We start from the raw sequence: 26,490 nt of genomic DNA, 5'->3' as shown, positions 1-26,490 counted from the left end.
TTAGTGTCTCCACAGAGAGACATGACATGAGATGACATGACACGAAATTAATAAATACCTGCAGAAAAGGTTTAAATTAAGTTTAACAGTTTTATTTCTAAACTTGGAGGCAAATCAAATCAAATCCAATAGAGTCACGCCGAGTCTTTACTTTTCATTAAAGTATAAACCCAAATCATCACCAAAACAATAAAGCTTTAATATTCATTTATTATCATAAAAAAGTCTTTACAGAAGTCATTTCAAATTAAACCTTAAATAAATAAAAGCTAAAAAAAAAAAAAAACACACAGAGCAGGTATGAGACAGCGTGTGATCCAGAACAGACAGAAACACCAGTTATTAATTCTAGAATTATCCTCAAGTGTCAGGAAAAAATAAACATGTAAAGAATCAAGTGAAAATATTTTTTAAAAAGGGAGGGAAGTCATAAAGTAAATGTTTAAAATATTTCCAAAAATGCAATTAATTCGAGAAAAAGCAGAATTTTTTTTGCAAAGTGGTGAAGTATTCTAATGAATATCAGCTGAATATTAGTGTTATTACACAATGTTTTTGTATTATTAGATATATAATGTAAAACATTATAAAATAATGTTGTTAGCTGTTTTAAAGACAGTAAAACTGTAATTTTAAGAGCAAATTACTAATTGTAAAAAACACAGATGTGAACATTATTTACAGCTTGAGCCTTTTTTCTTACAGTCAACATATAAATTAACGCTTTTTTTCATGGCTTTATTAGACATCATCTGCAATTAAACAAAATACAATTTGTAAAAAAAAATGCTGTAAAATTTTTGCATTTTTCAATCATTATAAATATTTTTACTTTAAAATAACAGCAAATATATGGAAGATAATGATATTTTTGGAGGTTTTAAATACATTAAAGCTTTCATTTTGCAGTCAAGGGGTAAAAAAGAACAAATTATTATTTTGTAAAAATACCGATTTTTTCCAGTTTTGACCTGTTTTCTGTTTTCATTTTTTTAAATAATATTTTTGTGATTTTAGTTGAAATTATCAAGAAATGAACAAAACAGAGAAAATCTTTAAAATAAGTTTGAAAAATATTCACCATTATTCAGTTGAATGATTATTTGTAAATTTTTGGATTTTTGACGCTATTCTTTTCCTGCTTTTTGACAGTCAACATGTAAATGAACGCTTTTTTCTGTGATTTTCTAAGATATTATCTGTAAATTAACAAACCAGGAGTAACCCATCCAGGTTTCTAAAAAATGACAGCTAAGCACTATTTTTTTTACAGTATTTAATAAATAGCGAGTCGATCTGAACGTGTGACGGGAAATAAAATTCTTTAACAACGATTCACATCCAGCTGTGGTGAGTCGGTGTTGCCGTGGTAACCATCCCATGATGACGATGATGATGAAGAAGGCGTCTCAGAGAGAGTAGAGCTTCAGCTGCTCCTCCATGTCGCCCTCCGTCACCTCGCCGAGCACTTCCTGGTTCTCCCTGAGCAGAAGAAAGATGGCCGCCAGCTGCTCCTGTTGCACCCTGGGAGTTCAACACAAACACGATTCATTCATAGATTGGATAATAAAGACATTATATTATCCATCCATCCATTCATTCTCTATGCACCGCTTTTTCCTGACTAGGGTTGCGGGGGGTGTCGCAGGGCTACATATATAGACAAACAATCACACTCACATTCACACCTACGGGATTTGATTTGAACCGGGGATCTTCTTGCTGCAAGGCGAAAGTACTAACCACTACTTCACTGTGCAGCCCTATATTATATCATATTATATTATAGTCTATGGTTTCATTCCACCTTAAACTGCTGCTTTTAGCTCAGATCTAAAGTCAGCAGCAGATTTCTGCAGCTTCATTCATTTCTAGGACTCCTGTTTATCAGAGCAGCGCCACCTGCTGGACCGAAGGGTGAATCGACTTCAAACACTTCAGACGTTGAAACGTCATCGACAGCTTTTCATTTTTAGTTGAATATTGTGTCAATATAACTGCATTTATTTGTCTACAGAGAGTAACATATCGTTTGTTAAGACACCACAGTTTAGTTGCTGTTGAATTAATTAATTTCCTAAAAGCCCTGACATGAATGAAAACATCCATCCATCCATTCTCTATACACCGCTTTATCCTCACTAGGGTCGCGTGGGGTGCTGGAGCCTATCCCAGCTGACTCGGGTGAAGGCAGGGGACACCCTGGACAGGTCACCAGTCTGTCACAGGGCTACTTATACAGACAAACAATCACACTCACATTCACACCTACGGACAATTTAGAGTTATCAATTAACCTCAGCATATTTTTGGACTGTGGGAGGAAGCCGGAGTACCCGGAGAAAACCCACGCATGCACAGGGAGAACATGCAAACTCCATGCAGAAAGATCCCAGGCCGGGATTTGAACCGGGGATCTTCTTGCTGCAAGGTGAAAGTGCTAACCACTGTACCACTGTGCAGCCCAACAGATATTTAATATGGATATCATTTACAGTTTGGTTAGTTTTTTTTTTAACAATCAACATTTAAATTAACTTCTTCTATGATTTTATGAGTGATCCGTAATTTAAGAAAATACAGAAAATCTGTAAAATATCAGTAAATAATTTTTTAAAAGTACTGATAAAAACTTGAATTTGTTTTACAGTTAATGTTAATTCCAGGGGGGAATGCTGAATAAATAGTTTATTATTGAGAAGTCTGGTCACAGTATTAAACAGTAAGTGTTTAAATTTCACTGCAAAAACACAGTAAATTATATTCTGCTGAGCTTTTACAGTGAAGCTTGTTTCCACAGAAAAAAAACTGAACGCTGCTGATTTGACAAACGTCTCTTTAATGATCCAGAATTTACAAAAACTGAAGTCTGGAACAGAAAGAATCAACAACACACGTTTATTTCAAAGCAAAAATCGGCAGAAAGAAGCAGTTTCAGTTTCACTTTCACTCAGTTTCTCTTTCTGACAGGAAACTAAAGAACAAACAAACGTTTCCTGAAGGCACTTTGGTGAAAACACGTTTAGTTTATTCACAAGCAGCTCAAAGCGTCATCTTCACTCATCTTCATCTTCGCAGATCTTCGTCTTCCTCACAGATCAGCTGCAGGAAAGAACAGAAGAAGATCAGGAAACAAACAAACCAGCAAACAAACAAACAGACAAATAAAGGGCAACTCAGCTAGAAATGAAGAGAAACACTCAGAAAAACATCCAAAAAGGTGAAATATTTCTGATTTATATGAAGGAGTTGAACCATCTAAATTACTATTATTATTATAGTTTTTTGTGTTCTACATTGCTAATGAAGTAACTTAGATTTATTTAATCTTATTTTATGTAAAACAAAAATAAAGACTTCACAAGTTGTTACGCTGTTGTGTGGTTTTAGTATTTTGTATTAATTTAATTACATTTTTAAATTCATTTTTATCCCGTTTTCCATCACGTTTTTACTATTTCACTTTGGTCTTGCTCTGCATTTAGTATAATTAAAATATATTATATTTAATATATTTACTCTATATTTTATATGTTGTCATTCCTCTATATACTCTATATTTTAAAATGTATTTTATATTTATTTTATTTTTATAAAACATACAACTTTACATCCAGTTTTGTCTTCTAGTATTTTAGATTTATTTTAATTTCCTAAGTCTTTTTATTACTGTTCTATATTTATTTTTGTTGTTATGAGGTGTTATCCTGGATTTAAATTTTACTTTATTTTACAAATTGAATTTAAACATTTTTATCCTGCTCTCTCTTTCTCTTAAACATTTCATTTAAATTTTATTTTGTTTAAAACAATTTTCAGAAATGAGTTTTTCCACTTTTTTAGTTTTTAGACAGGAATCTGCAACAGTTTCTAAAACCTCTTATTATAGAGCAGCTGTAAGTTATAAAAAATATAGTTTAGCTCACTTAAAGGTTTAATTGAGGATTTTTCAGCTGCTTTGATGCATATGAAAAAGATTGTGCTCTAAAATAAAACACTTTCATACTTTAACATGATAAAATTGCAGATTTTCAGCTCACAAACAAACAGAAATGTTGAGGACTCACCGTCAGCTGATGTTAGCAGCAACATGCAGGTTAGAGGTTAAAGCAGCCGGACACAAGCAAAGAACCAGAACCAGAACCAGCAGGAGGACGCACAAACAACAAATATTTCATGTTTTCCTGTCAAGTCACATCTTGATAAAGCATCCCAAGTTATCGCTCCGCAATTGCAAAGTCTGCATTCTCTTACATAAGTATAAAGAAATGGAACAAGCTCCCCACAGAAATATTGAGCTTAAGTGAATATAGAGCCTTCACCAAACAAGTGAAAGATTGGTTTATGGAGAACCAGAGTTGTGAACATTAAGAGTGTGTGATGTGTAGAAGTGAATGTTACCTTGTACGTGATGAGTGACTTTATTAAGTTTACGAGATTATTAAGGAATTTGCTTGGGATGATGAATGGCTGACATGTTATGGATGTTTTTGAAGAATAATGAGTTTTAATTCTGCAACTTTATAAATGGGACTATTTGAAAATAGTCAAAGGTATTTTATGTGTATTTGCACCTTGGCCCCCGTCCCTTTCCCTAAGGACTACAGATGGAAATTAGCTTGAAAAGCTCCAGTCTGGTACAAACATCTTTGCTCTTGAGCTTAATGTCATTGTACACTGTCCTGATAAATAAATAAATGAAATGAAATGAAATAAACTAGAAATGAGGAAACAACAGAGGCAGCAGGAAAAAGCAAAAACTCACAACTACAAAATAAAACAATGACAGAAAAGTGAACTGTGGCTGGATTTCCTTGTATTTGTACTAAAGATGCTTTACAGAAACAGTAACTAGTGAAGGAGTGTTGATCAGCTGTTTGTGATGTTTCTCATGTAATAACTGTGTTTGACCAGTAGAGGACGCTGCTGCACCAAAAGAAACAAGGACTAAGGCTCTTTAAATCTCACTAAACAGGAAACTGGGCCAGCAAGAAAGCAGAGTAACAGAACTGGTTGTACTGGGAGATTAACTGGAGGTGATTGATAACCAGCCGTTTATCAGTTAGTAGGATGATTGATGAGGGGCCTCTACAGCAGGGACAGACCGATCACTGATCAATACATATCAATGTGTCATGTTAGACCTTAAAGTACACAGCAACCAACTTATTCAAGGAGGTTTCTCTGATGCTATTTTCTTGCTCATTCAGTGAATCTTTGTATTCATTGTTTGTCTCTTTGTAGTCGGTTTGTGTCTCTTTGTAGTTGTTTTTGTCTCTTTGTAGTCAGTTTGAGTCTCTTTGTAGTCATTGTGTGTCTCTTTGTAGTTGTTTGATGTCTCTCTGTAGTCAGTTTAGGTCTCTTTGTAGTTGTTTTTTTTGTCTCTTTGTAGTCTGTGTTTCTTTGTAGTTGTTTGATGTCCCTTTGTAGTTGTTTTTGTCTCTTTGTAGTTGTTTGATGTCTCTCTGTAGTCAGTTTGTGTCTTGTTGTAATTGTTTTGTGTCTCTTTATAGCTTTCTGTACGGGAGATTCTGGGGTTGGTGTAGGATTAGAGGGCAGGGTGAAGCTGGGCGTAGCTGGTGTAGCTTGGTGTAACAGGGTGTAGGAGATATAGCAGGGTGTAGCTGGATGTAGTTGGGTGTAGCAGGATGTTGGATGTAGCTTGGTGTAGCAGGGTGTAGGAGGATATAGCAGGATGTAGCAGGATGTAGCTGGATGTAGCTGGATGTAGCTTGGTGTAGCAGGGTGTAGGGTGATGTAGCAGGATGTAGCAGGGTGTAGCTTGGTGTAGCAGGGTGTAGCAGGATGTAGCAGGGTGTAGGAGGATGTAGCAGGATGTAGCTGGATGTAGCTTGGTGTAGCAGGGTGTAGGGTGATGTAGCGTGATGTAGCAGGATGTAGCAGGATGTAGCAGGGTGTAGCTTGGTGTAGCAGGGTGTAGGGTGATGTAGATGGATGTAGCTTGGTGAAGCAGGGTGTAGCAGGATGTAGCAGGGTGTAGGAGGATGTAGCAGGATGTAGCTGGGTGTAGCTGGATGTAGCAGGGTGTAGTTGGGTGTAGCTGGATGTAGCAGGGTGTAGCTGGATGTAGCTTGGTGTAGCAGGGTGTAGCTGGATGTAGCAGGATGTAGCAGGGTGTAGGAGGATGTAGCAGGATGTAGCAGGATGTAGCAGGGTGTACGAGGATGTAGCTTGGTGTAGCAGGGTGTAGCTGGATGTAGCAGGATGTAGCTGGGTGTAGTTTGGGCAGATTCAACAGGAACATCTTACCACGTCCTGATTACAGAGAAGTTAAATCAGATGTAAGTTCTATCCTGAAAGATAAAGTAGCAGCAGGTCAGATACTGAAACCATCAGAAGGTAAATGAAGGTGAAATCATGCTGATGTTCATTTGGAGAAAAACATGACGATAAACTGATACGATAAACTCGTTACAGAGTCATCGATCAGTCATCAATCAGTCATGAGTCAGAGTCATCAGAAGATATCCACATCACATCCACACCGCAGTCCTGATAGATGTCTCGTTGTGGTTGTTTTGTATCTCTTTGTTGTCATTTGTTGTCTGTTAGTGATTGATTTGTCTCTTTGTGCTGGTTTTGTGTCTCTTTGTGGTTGCTTAGTTTCTCTTTGTGGTCATTTGTTGTCACTTTGTGGTTGTTTTGTGTATCTTTGTGGTGGTTTTCTGTCTCTTTTTGGTCATGTCCGTATCTTTGTGGTCATTTTGCATCACTTTGTGGTTGATTTGTGTCTTCATTGTTGTTTTGTGTCTCTTTTTGGTTGTTTTGTGTCTCTTTGTTATTGTTTTGTGTCTGTTTGTGGTCATTTTGTGTCTCTTTGTAGTGAGTCGCTGCAGTCATTCTGTGAGTCTTTGTGGTTTTGTGTGTTCGTTAAGAGTTCCTGTGCAGTTCTAATGAAGCAGCTCTGTACTGGTCAGAGTTTCTGTGGACTGTGTGCAGATATGAAGCTGGAGGTGTTAGAGGGAAACATTCCGTTTATAGAAGCTCAGAGGGAATCTGGAATGAGGAACTTGGACTGAACTCAAACATTCAGACTGAACCAAACAGAAACACGATGAATCAGAAAGCAGACGTCCACACGTCGAGGTGAACTGAAACTCTGCTTTACCTCAGATAAACACGTAAACATTAAATAACTGACTGAATGAGGGTGAATCTACTTCATTACACTATGACTCTAATAAATTCAGTTTACATGGACGAAGCTGCATCTTGAGCCTGTGTTCAGAACCTTAACATTGCATTTAACATTGCACTTTGTGGTTCTTATTTTGTGTTTGTTTTGTGTCACTTTATAGCCGATTTTTTTGTTGTCATTAATCATTATCTTAGTAGTTGTTTTTTCTTTGTCTTCGGTTTGTGTATGTTTGTAGCTGATTTGCATGTATTTGTAGTCAGTTTGTGTGTCTTGTTGCCATTTTCTGATCCTTTGTCATTGGTTTGTCTCTTTGTAGTCAGTTTGCATCTCTTAATAGTTGTTTTGTGTCTCTTTGTGGTCTGTTTGTGAGTCTTTGCAGTTGTTCTGTGTATCATTGTAGTCAATTCCTGTCTCTTTGAAGTCGATTTGTATCTCTGTAGTTGTTTTGTGTCTCTGTTGTTATTCTGTGTGTCACTGTAATTGTTTGTGTCTCTTTGTAGTCCGTGTGTCTTTGTAGTTGGTTTGTGTACCTTTGCAGTTGACTTGTGACACTTTATAGTTGTTTTGTGTCTCTTTGTGGTCTGTTTATATCTCATTGTAGATGACTCACTTCTTTTTGTCGTAGGTTTGTGTGTCTTTCTAGTCAGTTTGCGTCTCTGTAATAAATTTGCAACTCTTTATATTTGTTTTGTGTGTCTTTGTGGTTGGTTTATGTCTCATTGTAGTCGATTCACATCTCTTTGTAGTTGTTTTGTGTATCTTTGTAGTCGATTTGCAACTCTTTATAGCTGTTTTGTGTCTCTTTGTGGTCATTATGTATCATGTCATCAGTTTGCCTCTCTTTGTATCTTTGTAGTTGGTTTGTGAGTCTTTGTAGTTGATAGTTTCATAGGTTTCTTCCTTCCACTGTTTTAAATATTTAATTTATGATTCTGGTGTTACATATGATCATAGCTCCTCTATTCACTGACAGTCGTCACATTCAACTCCGTGCTGCAGATAAAATCATAATCTAATTATGACAACATCACCTGACCACACAAGCCAGACAAACAGCTGAACACTTTCAGGTTACAGATCTAATTTTCCTCCAATTAAATTACTTATTTATGGCCTAAAAGAGCTCAGACTGTTTCTTATCTGTGCAGGATGTTTAGCTTCACACCTTAAAGGGGAACTTCGTTTTTTTTCAACCTGGGGTCTGTTTTCGTATGTCATTTCATACATGTGAGTGATGGAGAAATGAATTTTTGACATAGCTCCAGTATTTAGCCAGGCAGGCAGCTTAGCAGCTCAGCTAGCAGCTCGGCTAGCGAAAAGTATGGGGCAACTGGCCCCCTCGCGTCAAAGTCCGCCCTAACGTGCTTTTTTCCCCACACTGACCGGCTCGGATAGTCTCAATGAGTGTTCCACAACATACTAGAGATGAGAAGTGAACGAAAACCTCCACATTACCTGGCGATCGCTCTTTGTTGTGGTCTGTATCCAAAGCTCAGGACGGTAGAAAGCAAATCTTGTTCCGAAATCGTGCGAGCTATCACAAGTGTGGGGCAAAAAGCACGTTAGGGCGGACTTTGACGCGGGGGGGCCAGTTGCCCCATACTTTTCGCTAGCTGAGCTGCTAGCTGAGCTGCTAAGCTGCCTGCCTGGCTAAATACTGGAGCTTTGTCGAAAATTCATTTCTCCATCACTCACATGTATGAAATGACATATGGAAACAGACCCCAGGTTGAAAAAAAACGAAGTTCCCCTTTAAACTCTGTTTGGTTGGGTGTTTGCTCATGTGGTAAATTTCTAAAGCTACCCACATCATCTACACCAGCTGCTAACTCATGCTGTAAAACTCAGCAGAACTATAATAGTGGAGTAGCTGCTGGAGAACAGATGCCGACATGCTTCCAAGAGTGAGCCAGAGCTTCTGCCAAGTTTTGGAATATCTGTCTGGAAAAACACCCAATTTCACTTGGTACAGAGAAGTGAAACCAGAACTTCCAGCCACAGAACTAACAGACCTCAGAGTTTGTGCCTGATAAAGAAAAAGATATCAGTGTTTTGAACAAGAAGCTGTGACTTAACCAGAGACACAACAAACAGAATAAACTGTTGTCCACTGCAGGAATGTGCAGGTTCTTTGTAGTTCAGACTGAACCTGTGAGAGTCATCCAACCCATGAAGTGTCAATGTAAAACTTCTAAACAACAAAAAACAATGACAGAGACGCAAAGTAACTACAAAAAAATGCAAAGTGATCACAAAGAGATGCAAACCAATGACAAAGAGACACAAACCAACTAAAAAGAGACGCAAATGACCACAAAGAGATACTAACCACTTACAAAGAGACACAAACAAACTACAAAGAGTTGCAAAGCAACTACAAATTGATGCTAACCAACAAAAGAGATGCAAAACCAACTGCAAAGAGACACAAACCAGCTACGATGAGACACAAGATGATCACAAAGGTGCATGTTCACAGGGATGTGTTTTTGTCATGTTTGAATTCAAAGCTGTTTTATCCTGTAAATTTTTACTTTGCACCTGAACCGAGTTCCTGCAGTGGAAACATGATTTATGTCGACTTTATTCTACCAAAATTTTCTGTGTTTAAATTTGACCATATTTAGACCAGAGAGTCTGAGGCACTGATGTCGTTCATGCGGTAAAAACCACAACTTCAATAAGCAACACTGCAGCCTTTTTAGTCTCAGCAGCAGCAGGCAGTCGATGCATTGAAGACAGCAAAGTTCAGGCTCAGACAACTCCTAAATATGTTGGTTTTAGTCTTTGTGTTCATGCAAGATGAAACTGAACTCAGCATGCTTCGTACTGTCAGAACAAACCTCTGCTCCTCCTCGATCTCCTCCTTCGTCATCATGGTCTCAAACTTGCTCTGTTTCTTCCCCGGAATGAACTTCACCTGATCGTCAGCTTCAGCCACATCTGGAACAGCAGGAACACATTACTGACCGTCCACTTCTAAACTAACATCAGCCCAAGTCTTCCTAAAATCCATGTTTATGCTTGCATTATTTCATATTAGCTTCCTGTGTGCTGCAGCAATTAGTACATTTTGAAAAGTAAATTATGCTGGTTTTCTGACAATTAAAAATCCCTGTTTTGTTTTGTTTTTTACCGTTGGTCATTTTAGACTAACATTATGAAAAGATAACTTTGAGCTTTTTAAAAATTATTATGGAAAATGTTATTGACTAAACCATATCGCAGCAATACTCAGAATGGTAGCATGTTGTTTAACTTTGTGCCTGCTAGCATAATTAAAAATTAGCATATACATAAGTGTTGCACTATAACTTGGCTTATGCTAACAAATAGCATTTAATTTGCTGTATTAATTCGGCTTATATAAACATGACTGTATAATTAAGTACACCTTAAGCTAATATATGCTACAAAGTATTATCAAGTAGTTAAATACTACTTAACTTGATGTACACTACGAGTGCTAATATGTAATTAAGTATCACCTAATTTAATGTATGATAAAAGTGCTAAAAGTGCTAGCAATATATTCGCACATCACTTAAGTGAATATAAGCTGAAAATGTTGAATATTGAAAGCAATTAATTGAATATCACCTAATTAATTTTATGCTAAAACAGTAACCTAACTTAATGTAGGCTAAAAGTGTTAGCACATTATTAAATACTATTTAATTTGTCCTAGCATGTACTTAAATACTACTTGACTTGTGTATGCAAAAAGTGTTGGCATGTAATTAGATGTACCTGGACATATGCTCAAAAGTGTTAGCATGTTCTTAAATAGAACTTGGGTTGATGTAGGCTAAAAGCATTAGCATGTAATTAAATACCACTTGACCTGATGTATGCTAAAAGTGTTAGCATGTAATTAAATACTACTCGACTTGATGTATACTAAAAGTGTTAGTATGTAACTAGATCATTGCTAACTTAACATGCGCTAAAAGTGGTAGCATGTATAAAATAACAACTGCTCTTAATTTGATGTATGCTAAAAGTGTTACCATGGAATTAAATACTACTTAATTTGGTGTATGCAACAAGTATTAACATTTTATTTAGCAATACTTCATTTGGTGTGTATGTTAAAAGTATTAGCATTTAATTACAACCACTTAATATTTACTCAGAGTTATTAATAAATGAAACTTTGCAACACTGAAACACATTTACTTGTATATATAACTTGGTGTAACCACATTAGAATATAATTTACTCTGAGTAAATCTCTGGTGTGTGCTGTTAGTGTCAGCATACAATTTAAGATTAGGTTTTTGTATATTAATCAGTGCTGAATCTGCTCAGCACACATGGCTGATTTTGGTGTTGCCAACATGTAATCCTCATTAATTGGTGTCTTTGTTCTGCACACATGTGGAACCCCCGACTGACACACCTGTTGCTCCACCTGCCGTGTGACAGGTCAGAGGACAGAAGGCCGACTGTTGGCGAATAGCGGCTGCCAAGTGCTTTACTGCCTGTTCAAGATTAAGTATCATCCTGTTAAAGCAGATGGCGGCTGAACACGCCAACAGACCGCCAGCACAGACTGGACACGCTCACCACATAAATATACAAACAACAGACTGGTTCATATATGATGTGCTGATGTCACTTCCAATCACATGAAAACCAATCTTTGTGATTATATTCAGGGGATCTACTCTTTGGAGATTACTCATTAGACATTAAATGCATGGATATTTAATATATTGCTCTGAGCCTGTGTAAATAAATGAAAATGGCGTCTGTAAAGGCTGCAGATGAAAAAACATCTAGAACTTTTCCTGGAAGTGACTTATCTGTCAAACACAGCTGCTGGCATCTGTCTGCTGCTAGAAGCTGATCTTCTAGTCAAAGATTACAGCCGGTGTAAACAAAGGAGGCCTTTCTAAAGCAGAAATATCCACAACATTGGTATGTGGACAGTTTAATAATGGATAATGCATTCAAATCTCAGCTTTAATTTGAGCAGCTTGAATACTGTGTGGAGATGCAAGATTTTAGAGCTCCACCAATAATTGGACAGAAACATATAAACAAACCCCGACATTTTTTATTGACTGCCTGAAGTCTTGGACCCACAAACACTTTGTATATTTCCTGGCCAACCACAAAGTGTCAAGGTACCCCTGAGATTTGGACCATGTGTGCAGATTAAGTTTATTATTGGTGATATTGTTGTATAATGTCTGCCCTCATGTGTCCACATATTTATGGTAAGATGTTGGACTGAAGAAGACCCAGAATGGAACCTTGGGGAACTCCAGGGTTAACGATAGATGGACACACGGTTCTGTAAATAAGACCAACCCGACCCAGGATGTCCCTATCAAATAGCAGCGAGAACAGAACAAACATGGCTGGTCAGCGTGAGGAGAATAAAATAGTCCATCTTACCGTTGTTCACACTGATCTCTGGTTCTGGCTCAGTTGACTCCACCACTTTTTCAGGTTCAGACACTGGTTCAGACTCGACAACAGGTTCTGGGGCAGGTTCAGGGACAGAGATTGGTTCTGGGACTGCAGCTGGTTCTGATACCTGCTCTGGTACAGGCTCAGGCTCTGGGACAGGTTCGGGCTTTGATACTGGTTCTAGGACAGGTTCGGGCACTGACACTGGCTCTGGGACTGGTTCTGGAACAGGTTCCGGTACTGATACTGGTTCTGGGACTGGTTCTGGTTCTGGAGTAGGTTCTGGTACTGCAGCTACTTCTGGTACTTTGACTGGTTCTGGAACAGGTTCTGCTACTATGACGGGCTCTGGTGCTGCAGGTGCTTCTGCTGGAGGCTCTGGTACTTTAACTGGTCCAGGGACAGGTTCTGGTGCTGTGGGTGCTTCTACTGGAGACTCTGGTACTTTGACTGGTTCAAGGACAGGTTCTGGTACTGGTTCTGGGGCAGCCTGAAAGACAAGCAGTGAACACATTTGAGAGCCAGAAACAGCAACATGAGTTGAACAGCTGCTTCCTATGAGCATTTTGCTGTTGCTGAGATGCCTGATTAACTTAGTTAGATTTTGGGTCTTGTTAGTTTAGAGTTACCTTCTAGTTTCCCCTTAGTTTAGAGCTTGTTTCTATTTACCTTTAGCTTAGTCTTTATTAGCTTGGTTTGCTTTCGGATCTTTTTAGCTTAGAGTTATATTGGAGCTTCCTCTACTTCAGAGATATTTTCTTTTGACTCTTAGCTTAGAGTCAGCTTCTAAGACTTATTAGCTCAGTTAGCTTTTGTTAGATTACCTTCTAGTTCCTCATAAATTAGAGTTAGTTCCTATTAACCTTCAGGTTATTCCATATTAACTTGAACTTAAATTTTGGTCATGGTAGCCTAAACATTGCTTCTAGTTTCCCCTGGTTTATTGACCTTTAGCTTAGACTCATTTTCTAGGCCTGATTAGCTTAGTGGTCTTGTTATTAGATTGGTCATAGCCTCTAGTTAACCATAATTTAGAGCTGGTTTCTATTTAGCTTTAGCATAGTCCTCATTAGATTAAGCAGCTGTTGTGTCTTCTTAGTCTCAAGTTAGCTTGTAGTTTCCCTTTAGCTTAGGCTCAGCTCCTAGCCCTTGTTGACTTAGATTTAGTCATTGTCAACAACCCTTTAGTTTGTCGGCCATATCACCTTAGGCTGTACATTGCTCTAGTCTTCCCTGATTACCAGTTAGTTTCTGTTTAGCTTACTCGCTTACTCGCAGTTAGAATAGTTAGCTTTTGTTCACAGGAGGAATTTATCTCAGACAAGTTGGTGTGTTTTTGTTGTGTTGTTTGGGATCTTGAAGGCTGGTTGGTGTAAGACTCAGCACAAACTAAACTATTTTTTATTATAATTGAAGACACATTGTAAAAATGCAAATCTGTTGCTGTGCACCGCAAAACAACTAACCAGGAATGTTGCAAGGCCAGGTCACAACTTTGGAAACCTGCCTATCGGATTCAAACACAGCGGTTAATTAATGTCCTGTATTGACATGGAGATAAACAAATTAAGGAAATTCTGCTTGTAAATTCACTTTACATGATTTTTCAATAGAAGGGTACTGAACAAAGGAATGTAAAAGCAGGTAGAAATAGAATTTAAACAGCTGCCTCAGGATGTAAATCTGTAAATAACATTGAAAATACTTGTATGTGTCTATGAGAATGCTGCAGTTTGACCTCTAACACACTGATGCTTGTTACTGTCACTTTCAGCAACTCATTGAGTTTCAGTCGCTGCCTGTCACTGACACCAGGACAAAAAAAAAGTGTTCGACAACCTGTCCTTTCCCCAACACCTGACAGCCCAGATTAGATAGATAGATAGATAGATAGATAGATAGATAGATAGATAGATAGATAGATAGATAGATAGATAGATAGATAGATAGATAGATAGATAGATAGATAGATAGATAGATAGATAGATAGATAGATAGATAGATAGATAGATACACTATGTGCGGGCAAATATACATATATGTAATACATATATACAGATGCAGATATGATATGGCTGCACAGAAGCACCTGTCTATGTCTTTTTGAAGTACTGACTCTGCACAGATCCATGTCCCGGCAGCAGATCTGGTTTCGGCCTCATCCTCTGAACTTTAACAAGCCAAACAGGCTCCATTCAGCTTTATGAGCGGCTTTGTGGAAACTCTTGGAAGCTCTGAAGCACAATGTTTGGTTTCTGAGAGGTCAACTGAACGATTCATATAAATACTTTTAACTTAAGCTTCATGGCTGTAAAACAAAATATTTTTTTATTCAAGGACAACAGTTTATCATCATCCAAATGAAAAACAAAAGAAATACAAAATAAATCTTAACTCTTAGTTTAGCTTAGTTAGCTTCTATCTTCTCCCTAGTTTAGAGGTAGTTTCTCGTTTATACTAGTTTAGAGTAAGTTTGTAGTTCCACTTAAACACAGCTTCTAGGCCTGATTAGCTTAGTTAGCTGCTGGATCCTGTTAGCTCAGATTTAGCACTTAGTTTCCTCTAGTTTGTAGCTATTTTCTGTTTACCCTTAGCGTAGTCTCTATTAGATTAGTTACTTTTAAGGTCTTGCTAGCATAAAGTTAGGTTCTGGTTTGCTCTAGTTCAAAGTTAGCTTCTAGTTGCATTTTGCACTTTTCTTCAACTCGGCTACTCGATCTTATTAGCTTTTCGGTCTTGTTAGCTTAGGTGTTAGTTTAGACTTAGTTTTCATTTATCCTTAGCTTAGCCTCTCTTAGCTTTGTCAGCTATTGAGTCTTGTTAGCTATGAGCTCGCTTCTAATTTCTCCAAGCTTATAGGTAGTTTAGCTTTAGATTAGTCTCCCCAAAGCTAAGAGGGGCTAAGCTAAGCATAAAAGAAAACTAAGTCTAAACTAATACCATTTAGTGTTACGGGAGGCTAAATAAAGATTAAGATGCTAAATTTAGCTTTTGGGACACTGAACAGATTGTAAATCAGGATTAGAAAATACAAAAGTAAACAAGACTCAAACAAGTTAATTATACTGAATCATGATTACAAGATATTAAATAAAGATTGTGATATTCTATATGGTTGATTATCATTTTTTTATCTTGGTAACTAGACTATTAACTAACAAGATATACCATGTATTTACTTTTATTTTTTATCCTTGGCTAACAGTTTCCTCTTGGTTCCAGTCTCTGTGCTAAGCTATGCTAATCATAACCTGTCTAGGGAAGCTAATCTACATCTCCTACTATATTTTCATGAACTAGAATGAACTTGCTGCTTGAGAAATGCTTTCAGGAAACTCGTTTTGGACTCTCTGGACCGGGACAGACATTCTGGTTAGTAGCTGGTGTTAAACCACAGTGACTGTTTCAATCAGGAGGTCAGACAGTGAAGCTCATCAGTCTGCTCTGCTAATCCTCCACCCTCCAGCTGGGACTCCGTCCATGGAGCCGGAAACGAATCCCTTCCTCTGGATTCCTGAGCTATGAAACACCAAAACAATCCATGCCAAACTGAAACAAAGCATTCAGAGCTAAATGCAGACTCATTAAGTCATTTTATGAGTCAGCAGGACGATAAACTGACCAGCTTGTATTTATGCCCTAAATAGGACAAACTGTTGGTTGGAGAGTCGATCTTAATGAGCTCATCCAGTGTTTTATTCTCAGAGACTACCAGCATCCATTCATCACTCCGACAGCTTGAGAGGCTGAAGAACATTACAGCAGATTAATGTCAGGAATGACAACAGACTTATAAACCAACCTGAGCTCATGAAATGCTAATTCAACATTACGAAGCATATAAAATATGAAATCAGAATGATGATACAAGATATCAAATCAGGATTAGAAGATACTGAACTGAGATTCAAAGATGAAGACATAAAATTTTACAAAACAATAAACCAAGTTCATGAAATACTAAATCGAGATTGTGAAAGACTAAAACAAGTCAAAGAGATATTAAATAAAGCATTTTAATAACATTAAGACATTAAACGAGATGACACGATAATAAATTAAGCTTATGAAAATGCTAAAACAAGTTTGCAAGATGCTAAATTGATATTGTACAATGCTAAATTGCTCATTTAAGATACTGAATATAGTTTACAAGTTAAAAAAAACTCAAGATCAAGAAATCCTAACTCAAGTTCTGAAGATAATTAAATCAAGATAAGAGACAAGATAGTAAAGTGAGATTAAATTATACTGAATTAACACTCTGAGATACTAACCAAGTTTACAAGATTTAAGTTAAATCGAAATTTCAAGCTTACAAAACACTAAAACAAGTTCAGTAGGTGCTAAATCAACATCATAAAATGTAAATTGGGATGATGAGACACAAAATCAAGATTATGAGAAACAAGACCAAGACTATGAGAAAATGAAGGAAATAAACAAGATACAAAATCAAAGATACTGAACCAAGATTATGTGACTCTAATTCAAGTTTCTGAAATATTAATTCAAGTTTGTGAGATACTAAATCAAGTTTACGAGATCCTAAATCAAGATTATGAGAAGCTAAACCAGGATTACAAGATACAACATTAACATAAAAGGATAAATCAGGATGTTGAGATACAAAATTAAGGGAATAACTGTACATGTATATCAATAAAACTTGATAGAATTTAGTTTGAAGAATTAAGAAGTCGGAATATAGAATAATAAACCATTATTACGATACCAAATCATTATTCTAATCTCTAATCCAGAGTAATATAAACTTTATGAACCACTAAAACCAAGATTATAAAACACTAACTCAAGAACTTTGCCTCCCAACATGTCAAACTGAAATATCATGAACTAAATAAAACCCCATAAAGAAGTTAGATATAAAATTTACGGACTGTGAGGTTGTGATTTTGGAAAATGAGCTTGACACTGAGGATTAGTCAGAGTCCTGGCGACTCTTCGACCTCTGACTGCTCCTCCCTGTAAATATATCCTGTTCAGTAACATTACACTGGGTGCTTCAGCCATAAAAGCCATTTTAGCTCAGTCAGAGGAAGGGCTGGCATGATGGGAATCCAGAGATCAACACTGGAGGAGGTGATGCTGAGGAGACCGTGCTAGAGAGGAGAGGCGTTCTGTGGTCAAAAAAACGACAAAATGTAGCTTCATCAGAAACTAAAACTTGCACAACGGCCAGAAAAGTGACCAAGTCCTCAACATTAAGGGTTTTTGTTAATTTCTTTGGTAAAAATCTATCACGGAGACTGTCTGAGCATAAAATGAACCCCATTTTACTGTTAGGTGCTTTCGAGAGGTCGTAGTAATTATCATAGAGAAAAAACAAGAAACTGGGCGACGTATGGAGGAGGTCAGGGTGGATGGAGAAATCAACAAAACACAACTTTAACATGAGAGACTGGTGTTTGTTTAGTGTTTCAAGCTGATTTTTGGGGTTGTTGGTTTACATACACACATGTCTAAGCACCATCTAGTGATTGTAGTAATTATGACAGTAGCAAAGGAGGAGCTTGGGCTGGATGGATGGATGTGCCAACAAAACACTGGACTTTAACATGCAACACTGCTGTTTGTTACTTCTTTCAAGCTAGTTGTTGAGATTGTTTTCTTTTACCCTGCTTACACTTATGCTTATTCAGCACCCACTAGTGGCCGTGGTAATTATGACCGTAGCAAAAGAAGCGGTTAGATGACTAAAGAGGAGGTCGGGGTGGAAGGATGGGTCAACAAATCACTGGACTTTGAAAATGTGAGATTGCTGTTTCTTTTTTATTTCAAGCTGATTGTTGGGGTTGTTTCTTTTACCCTACATATACACGTTTATTATACACCCTCTAGTGGTTGTGCTGTGTACTTGTAGTGTAATAATTTAGATGCTAGAAAAGGAGGAGGTTGGGGTGGATGGATGGGTCAACAAAACACTGGAGTTTAACATGTGCGGCTGCTGCATGTTTCTTGTTTTCATGTGATTGTTGGGTTGTTACTTTTACCCTACTTGCACACACGTTGTTTAGTGGTTGCAATGATTACGACTGAGGAGGAGGTCGAGGTGGACAGAGGCTAAACAAAACACTGGACTTTAACATGAGACACTGCTTCTTGTTTTAAGCTGCTTGTGAAGCAAAGTTTAAAATTAATCTTAGCTGAATTTCATTCTAATTTTCCCAGGGTAGTCAATACTTCCCAGTTTTGTGGTGGCACAGCAGGAATGTTGTATTGATTTAAATGCCACTTAATTTGACATTTGTCTATGAACTGACCAGCAGCAGTATTCATCTGTGTGACGGCGGCATGTCGAAGCTTTAGTGTTGGAATAGACTGTTGTTGTGGCCGAGACCTTCGATCTCAGCTCCGTTTGTCTTCTGAACACTGACTCTTTGTTTGGCTGCTTCGGCTCCCTGACGCCGAATCCATTTACGAGCCTCTTTCACTCTGTTGTTTGCAGGAAAATGTCTGCAGGACTGAAATAGCTGCAGACATCTCAGCCAGACTCTACATCTGAGCTCATTCTCTCCCTCTTTGCTTTATGAAAAAAAGGTGCCGACCTCAGGAGGAATTGCCGATGCAGAGATTCAAAGCCAATGTTTGGGAGAGATGCAAAAGAAATCATGTTTTTAGGCTTTACTTGTTCTCCTGCTTTGTTAAGGTAAAAATAATAACCAAGAAAACCATTGTAAAAAATATTCATTTGCATGTTAACCTTTACAAAAACAAGCCAAAACTGTAAATAATGTCCACATCAAAAATCTGTATTTTTCTAAACTGTAATTTGTTCTTTTCCTTTTTTGTTCTTTTCCTTTGTATTTAAATCAGGAAAAACATCTTTATTTTTGCAGACATTTGCTGTTATTTGAAAGAAAAAGTGTGCATATTAGGATTTGAAAAGTGTTGATTAATTTTGAAACTGTAATTTTCCAGATTTTCATTGTTTTGTTAAATTACTGATAATATCAAGTAAATTCGAAAAAGGAGGAATAATTTACATTTTGACTTAAAAAACACAACTGTAAAGACTGTTAAATTACAGATAACTAGTTAAACCACAGAGAAAAAGTTTTAATTTGCTTGTTAACCTTTACAAAAACCAAAAAACTGTTCAAAATTGTAAATAATCATCAAAAATATGTATTTTTAAAAATATTTTTTTTCTGTTACAAAATTTCCCTGTTAAATATTTTACTTTACTTAATACTTAACTTTTATTTTCGACTTTTTAAAACAAATGTTCCTCTTTTGTTAAATTACAATATTAAGCACTAATTTACACTTACTTTCCATCCTAACTGTAAAATTTAAAAAATAGATCAAAACTGTAAATAATGTCTACATAAAAAAATATATTTCAAAAAATGGTAATTTGTTCTTTTCCATTGTTTGACTGTAAACTACATTGCTTTATTGTATTTAAATATAATTATTTTTTAGATACTTGCTGTTATTTTCACACATTTTACAGCCTTTGAATGCTACAATATTTTGTCATTTTTTAAGCATTTGCTTCTGACACCTTGATGAAATAAAAACTAAAATAAAATTAAAAAAGTTGATTTCTATTTGATTTTTTTTTACATTGACTTAAAATTAATATTAAAGGGACTGTAGTGAAAAAATGGCAAAATATCATAAATATATACATAAATCTAAAAAAAACATTTAAATGACAGCTTATAATGGGAAATTGCACCTGAAAACAGAAAGATACTGAAGATACAGTACAATTCTTGTTAAATTACAAATCAGATGACTGTGAATTTAGAAAGTTTGATGTTTTTGTGATACTATAGTAATTTTAAAGGAAACAGTTTTTTTCTAAAATTCTATTCTTGTATAGTTTAATAAATACCTAAATTCAACCAGGTTACTCATTGCTGAATCACATGTGTTATTTTATGGGAGCTACAGTGCAGTGAGTCAGAAGGAGGAACAGGGTTCGGCCGGCGGGAAATACCAGCAGAGGAATGTCAAACAGAAAACAGCTCAGCCTGGTCAAATCCACAGAGACAAGTCACATCCAGCTCTGGTTACAGCCCATCGATGGGAGGCATCACATCAGATCCCGGAATTATTCCATCATATGGAGGCTCCTAATTTGGTTAAATAAAGTCTGAGGAACAGAGATTAGAATGCAGGTTTCCAGGGCTCACTGTAGTGTTTGGGCATTTTGATGCCAAATACCAAAAGTTAAGGTTCTAGGCTACAATGACTGTATTTTTAGGATTAACATTTATTTTTTGTACAAGAACAGCTTCTGAGATTGTGACTAAGAAACTCTGAGAGAAGGTTGTTGAAAAGCATCAGTCAGGACGATACAAGAACATTTCCAAGTTACTGAATATCTCTTGGAGTCCAGTTAAATCCATCATTAAGAAATAGAAGGAATATGGAACATTATTAAATCTGACTAGAGCAAGACGTCCTCAAAAACTGAGACCAAGCAAGAAAGAGACTGAGGGAGGAAACCAAGACACCTATAACTGCTCTGAAGGAGTTCCAAGCTTCAGGAGCTAAGATGGGAGAGACTGTTCAAACAACAACTGTTGACTGTTCTTCACCAGTCAAAGCTTTATGGAGACAAAGAGAAAGATTCTGATGGAAAAAGCTCATATTAAATCTGGACTAGAGTTCACCAGAAGATGTGGAGACTCTGAAGTCAACTAGAAGAAGGTTCTATGGTCTGAGGAGACCAGAATGGAGCTTTTAGATCATCAGACTAGATGACATGTTTGGTGGAGACCAGACACTGAACATCATCACGAACATATCATCCCCACTGTGAAGCATGGCGGCGGCAGCATCATGATGTTTCTCAGCAGCAGGTCCTGAAAGGCTTGTAAAGGTAGAGGGTAAAATGAATGCAGCAAAGTCTAGCTAAGAAACTTCAAACCTTCCTCAGTTTCTGTTTTATTCCTACCGTTTATATCACAGTTAAAACTCTCTGTAGTTGATGTTAGTCAACTTCTGCTGACATGAAAACTGTAGCTTTGATCAACTGGAGCTAACTAGCTTCACCAACGTTATTGTTAATTTAATTTTGTGGCAGACTAGAAGAGATATGGTGCTAGCAGACTGAAGCTAAAGCTAACAGACTGAGGCTAAGGCTAGCATACTGGGGTAAAAGCTAACAGACAGGCTAAAGCTAAAGCTAACAGACTGAGGCTAAGGCTAGCATACTGGGGTAAAAGCTAACAGACAGGCTAAAGCTAGAAGAGTAAAGTTAAAGCTAATACATTGAGGCTAAAGCTAACAGATTGAGGTCAAAGCTAGCAGACAGAGGTTAAAGCTAACAGATTGAAGCTACAGCTAGCAGACTGAGCCTAAAGCTAGCAGACTAAAGTTAAAGCTAACAGACTGAGGCTAAAGCTAGCAGACAAAAGTTAAAGCTAACAGACTGAGGCTAAGGCTAACAAACTGAGGTTGAAACTAACAGACAGAGGTTGAAGCTAACAAACTGAGGCTAAAGCTAGCAGACTGAGGTGAAAGCTAGCAGACTGAGGTGAAAGCTAAAAAACTGAGGTCAAAGCTCACAGTCTGAGGTGAAAGTTAATAACCTGAGCTAAAGTTAAAAAGTTCAAAGCTAAGCTAACAGATCAAAGTTAAACAAACTAAAGTTAACCCAACGGTTAAAAGTCAAACAAACAGTTTACAATTTAACTACAGATGCTGCTACAGATGTTGCATCTTTCTCAGCCTCCACACACGAGGAGGCCTGAACAACAAAAAGCTTCACAGTGTTTCTGAACACTGATGTCTTTATATCAACACAAAGCTGCTGTTAGTTTCCCAGCATGCAGTGCGGCAGAGAGTGAGGCTCTCAGAGCTGGATAACGTTATCAGAAGACGGCAGGGTGGGGTTAGCATGTTAGCATGCTAGCCTCATCTGCAACAAAGATACTGAACAGAACAGAGCTGCTGTATATCTACAGTCTAACAGCCTGACAGTGTTTACAGCTTAAGTCACATTTGAATTAATCTGAACAGATGACACTATATATGTATACGGCATTTAAAACCCCAACTAACCTTTTAAAGACAATCAGTTTGAGGGAAACCAGAAAGGAGGAATAAGTGAGCATGAAGGAGGCTAAAAGTAAACAAGTCTGAATCAGCAGCTGTCAAACATGACATGAAGCTCCGCCCACCTACAGACATGTGACACCGTGAACTCAGGTGTAAATATAGGAGCCATGTTACACCAAAGATAGACTCGGTCATGTCACAGCAGCACATTCTTCAGCTCTAAAGGCCTCGACTCAAAGAGGAAAAAGGTCAGAAAGACGTCCACAAACTGATGAGCAGCTGTTTAGCATCAGCAGACGGTCAGATGCTTCTGGAGGCTTCAGTTTTGTTTTCACGGGACAGAACGTCTCCATTAGAAACATTTTCAGAAAGAATGTTTCCATAAAGTACGTTTTTAAAAAGACCATTTTCAAAGAGAGTGTCCCCATAAAGAATGTTTTCTTAACGAATGTTTTCAAGAAGAACGTCTCCATAGAGAATGCTTTCATAAAGACATCATAAAGAATGTTTGTGTAAACAACATCCCCCTAAAGAACGTCTTCATAATAAATGTTTTCATACACAACTTGTCCATAAATAATATCTCCATAAAGAACATCTCCATAAAGAACGTCTCCATAAAGAACATCTCGATTAAGCTTGTTTCCATAAAGAACGTCTCCATAAAGAACATCTCCATAAAGAACGTCTCCATAGAGAACATCTCCATAAAGAACGTCTCCATAAAGAACATCTCCATAAAGAACGTCTCCATATATGTTTCCATTAAAGAACGTCTCCATAAAGAACATCTCCATAAAGAACGTCTCCATAGAGAACATCTCCATAAAGCTTGTTTCCATAAAGAACATCTCCATAAAGAACGTCTCCATATATGTTTCCATTAAAGAACGTCTCCTTAAAGAACATCTCCATAAAGAACATCTCCATAAAGAACGTCTCCATAAAGAACGTCTCCATAAAGAACATCTCCATAAAGAACGTCTCCATAAAGAACATCTCCATAAAGAACGTCTCCATATATGTTTCCATTAAAGAATGTCTCCATAAGGAACATCTCTGTGTGAACAACCAAATCAACCAACCAGCTGGTGGACGGTGTTCCGTTATCAGTCCAACTCTCCACTGACAATAATATGAAAATGACTTTAGTCAGTCCAAAGAGCGGTTTGTTCCCAATATCAATGATAAACTACAGATGAAACCTGGGCATCATACGGCCCGCGAGCCACATCTGGCCTGCCAGAAGACCCTGACTGGCCCGTATGAGGTAACTGGAAAATATCAAAAGTCACTGCAAATATATAACATCACAATACATGCAAGCTATACGCCTGCACTGGTTTTATTTTGAAAGATCTGCTAAGTTATCGCTTTTCGTGCATGACCTTAGACGGACTCAGATCCAGGTAGATGAGAGGAATTATGGGACGTTTATGAAACTAACAAGTGTTTTCATTGTTGATTGATCTGCAGATTATGTTTTATATTAATCGATTAATCTTCTTGTTTCTCACAGACGTGCTCTGAAGATTAGTTTTCTTCCAGTTGGTTCTTTGTCATGAATGACAAAGAAAAGAGCAGCAGAGCATCAGTACCCTGGAAATTAGCACGTTCAAGTGTCAAATCCTAAAAAAAACAAGGATATTAATGAATTTAACTGACAAAAACTTGATCATTAAGGAAAATGTGCATCAAAAAACTGGGATAATAACACATTTAAGCATCCAAAACCACGGATGTTAGTGGATTTAAATGTCACAACCCTGTAAACTAATGCACCAAAGCATCAAAAACGTGGATATTAACACGTTTATTTAACAGGGACAGAAGAAGAAGCACTGTTACAATAACCGATGCCATGTTCATAGGTCACTAGCTAACAGCTAATTCGCAGACCAGGTCAAATTTTTAGGTGTCAAATCCTAGAAAATAACGGATTTAAGGGTCAAAAACTTGGATATGAACACACTAAAGAACAATAACGTGGAAATTTTATCCAATTTGAAAAGTTTAATGAATACATTTACCATTTCATCTTTAAAAATGACAATAATTCATTCTCTGATGATCAGCTAATCAATCGATCGACTCTTGCTGCAAGTTAGAAATCAATACACAGCCAGATGATAGAAATGATGCAACACCGGGTTTGTCCAGAAAAAAATATTCACTGTGACTCATAATTACAGCTGAATACACATTAAATAAATGATATGAAATGGCATTAATAAAAACCAATCAGGAGTCGCATTGATCACCACCTAGTGACAGAATGTGAAACTGCGACTGAACCACACAAGACTGACAAACAGCAGCTACTCCGATCAATAACATCAATCAGGTTTCATTCCAGCTGTTCATCTGTTAAATATCTGGTTTTATTCCAGAAAAAAAAAACTGTTTCTACCACTAAACGGCTCCAGTAGTTCTCTTATTTTTGGCTTTAAAAATAAAACTAACAGAAACAAAATTTCTATCAATCAACTGATCAATAAATCGACTGATCATTTTAATGCTGCAGCTTCCTGAAATTTATTTACTAAGACAATCCAACAAATATACACACATTTTCAGACTGATAATGATGTTAATAGTCACTTTAATTAAAAAGTGTGAAGATTTTAAAAACAAATTAGGTACAGCAATTGATTATTGATTATTTATTGCACTTTTATCTAATTTAAACTTAATTTAATATAATCCAATGAGGAAAAATGGGTAGTTTTCTTTAACAATTTTTATGGCTATAAAATCAAGGGTTATGTATTAGATCATTTATTAATGCGTGTTTATTGTTTCTACTGAGCAGTTTTCTGACCGGATCAATACTTTTGATGTATCTGTCGGACAATTAAAAACCAACAGAGTCATTAAAAACTCCTGGTTTTTCAGTAAAAACTTTAAGTGAAGTTTCTTGAAGTTTCTCATACCAACCAGCTGATCAATAACGGAATCCATCGATCCTACCTCAACTTTAGGCGCCGGGACGTCCTGGATCTTCTCCGCGGCTCCGATGTCCTCTACAGCCGGGGCAGGAGGCTCAGGTCTCGGGGAGGCTGCGAATTGCGGCGCCAGAGCTCTGGACGGAGGGATGTCATCTCCGTAGCCGACTTTGGGCTTCTGTTTCCCGGCAGAGGAGGCGTCGGGCTTCTTGGTGAGCAGAGACGAGGCGAAGTAAATAGCCACGACGGTGAAGAGGATGGCGGGCAGGACGACGGTGGGGTCCAGGTCCATGACGGATGATCACCGCTGGAAAGTCCGGAGGGTCTGAATGTGGAGCTGGAGGATGTCACTGAAACACACAGGAGGCCGCGCATGCGCACAACATGACACACACATACATACATTTGACACACCCACAAACAGACAAACACACTAACACACACACACAAGTTCAGTAACAAACTCACATGCACAAAATAACACACACACACACACACGATTATACAGCTGACCCACACACGCAATGTAAGACACACAACATCAACACACACACACGGTAACACTCTCGTATTAATACACACAAAAATACACACACACAAACACAATGTAACACACAATAGAACACAGCAAAACAAAACGCACACAAATTTTAACACGTCTGACACACACACGCACTCGGTTACACACAGACTTTCATACATTTGACAAACACACATACTGTAACACACAGCTGACAAAGACACACAAACTGTAATATTCACATACTAACACACACAAAAACAAATTCACACACACAAAGTAACACACACACGCAATGTAAGACACACAACATCAACACACACACACACACTAATAATCACATATTAACACGCACAACCATACACAAACTAACACACAGGCAGTTACAGACTTTCACCCATTTG

General features: G+C 37.3%; 1 protein-coding gene across 4 annotated transcripts; it reads right to left on the bottom strand.

The window, feature by feature from the left end:
• Positions 1 to 190: 190 nt before the first annotated feature.
• On the bottom strand, positions 191 to 25,918 carry si:ch73-366l1.5 (FILIA-N KH-like domain-containing protein). Of its 4 annotated transcripts, none has more exons than XM_022200005.2 (5): positions 25,592 to 25,916; positions 12,566 to 13,070; positions 10,003 to 10,102; positions 6,271 to 6,314; positions 1,419 to 1,524 (listed from the first exon to the last, which is right to left on the bottom strand). In XM_022200005.2, exons 1-4 carry the CDS (start codon positions 25,856 to 25,858, stop codon positions 6,281 to 6,283), a joined length of 906 nt encoding a protein of 301 aa, XP_022055697.1. In that variant the 5' UTR covers positions 25,859 to 25,916; the 3' UTR covers positions 1,419 to 1,524; positions 6,271 to 6,280. The 4 variants fall into 4 exon arrangements, with proteins under 4 accessions (XP_022055695.1, XP_022055697.1, XP_022055696.1 ...); XM_022200004.2 differs by lacking the exon at positions 1,419 to 1,524 and adding an exon at positions 2,820 to 3,102; XM_022200003.2 differs by lacking the exon at positions 6,271 to 6,314 and having other exon boundaries at positions 191 to 1,524; positions 25,592 to 25,918.
• Positions 25,919 to 26,490: the final 572 nt, after the last annotated feature.

This window comes from Acanthochromis polyacanthus, chromosome 21 (genome assembly GCF_021347895.1).
Source record: "Acanthochromis polyacanthus isolate Apoly-LR-REF ecotype Palm Island chromosome 21, KAUST_Apoly_ChrSc, whole genome shotgun sequence".
NCBI lineage: Eukaryota > Metazoa > Chordata > Actinopteri > Pomacentridae > Acanthochromis > Acanthochromis polyacanthus.
The sequence above is the reverse complement of the archived record's forward strand: the minus strand, read 5'-3'. Positions and strand labels throughout refer to the sequence as shown.

What these genes read in the sequence shown, in the direction of transcription:
- si:ch73-366l1.5 (XM_022200003.2), bottom strand. Translation starts at nt 25,858, where the DNA reads ATGGACCTGGACCCCACCGTCGTCCTGCCCGCCATCCTCTTCACCGTC. An exon ending in AGAGATCAGTGTGAACAACG is followed by an intron (nt 10,103 to 12,565) that starts GTAAGATGGACT and finishes CTGCTGTTCCAG; the next exon opens with ATGTGGCTGAAGCTGACGAT. An exon ending in GAGATCGAGGAGGAGCAGAG is followed by an intron (nt 1,525 to 10,002) that starts GTTTGTTCTGAC and finishes TTGAACTCCCAG; the next exon opens with GGTGCAACAGGAGCAGCTGG.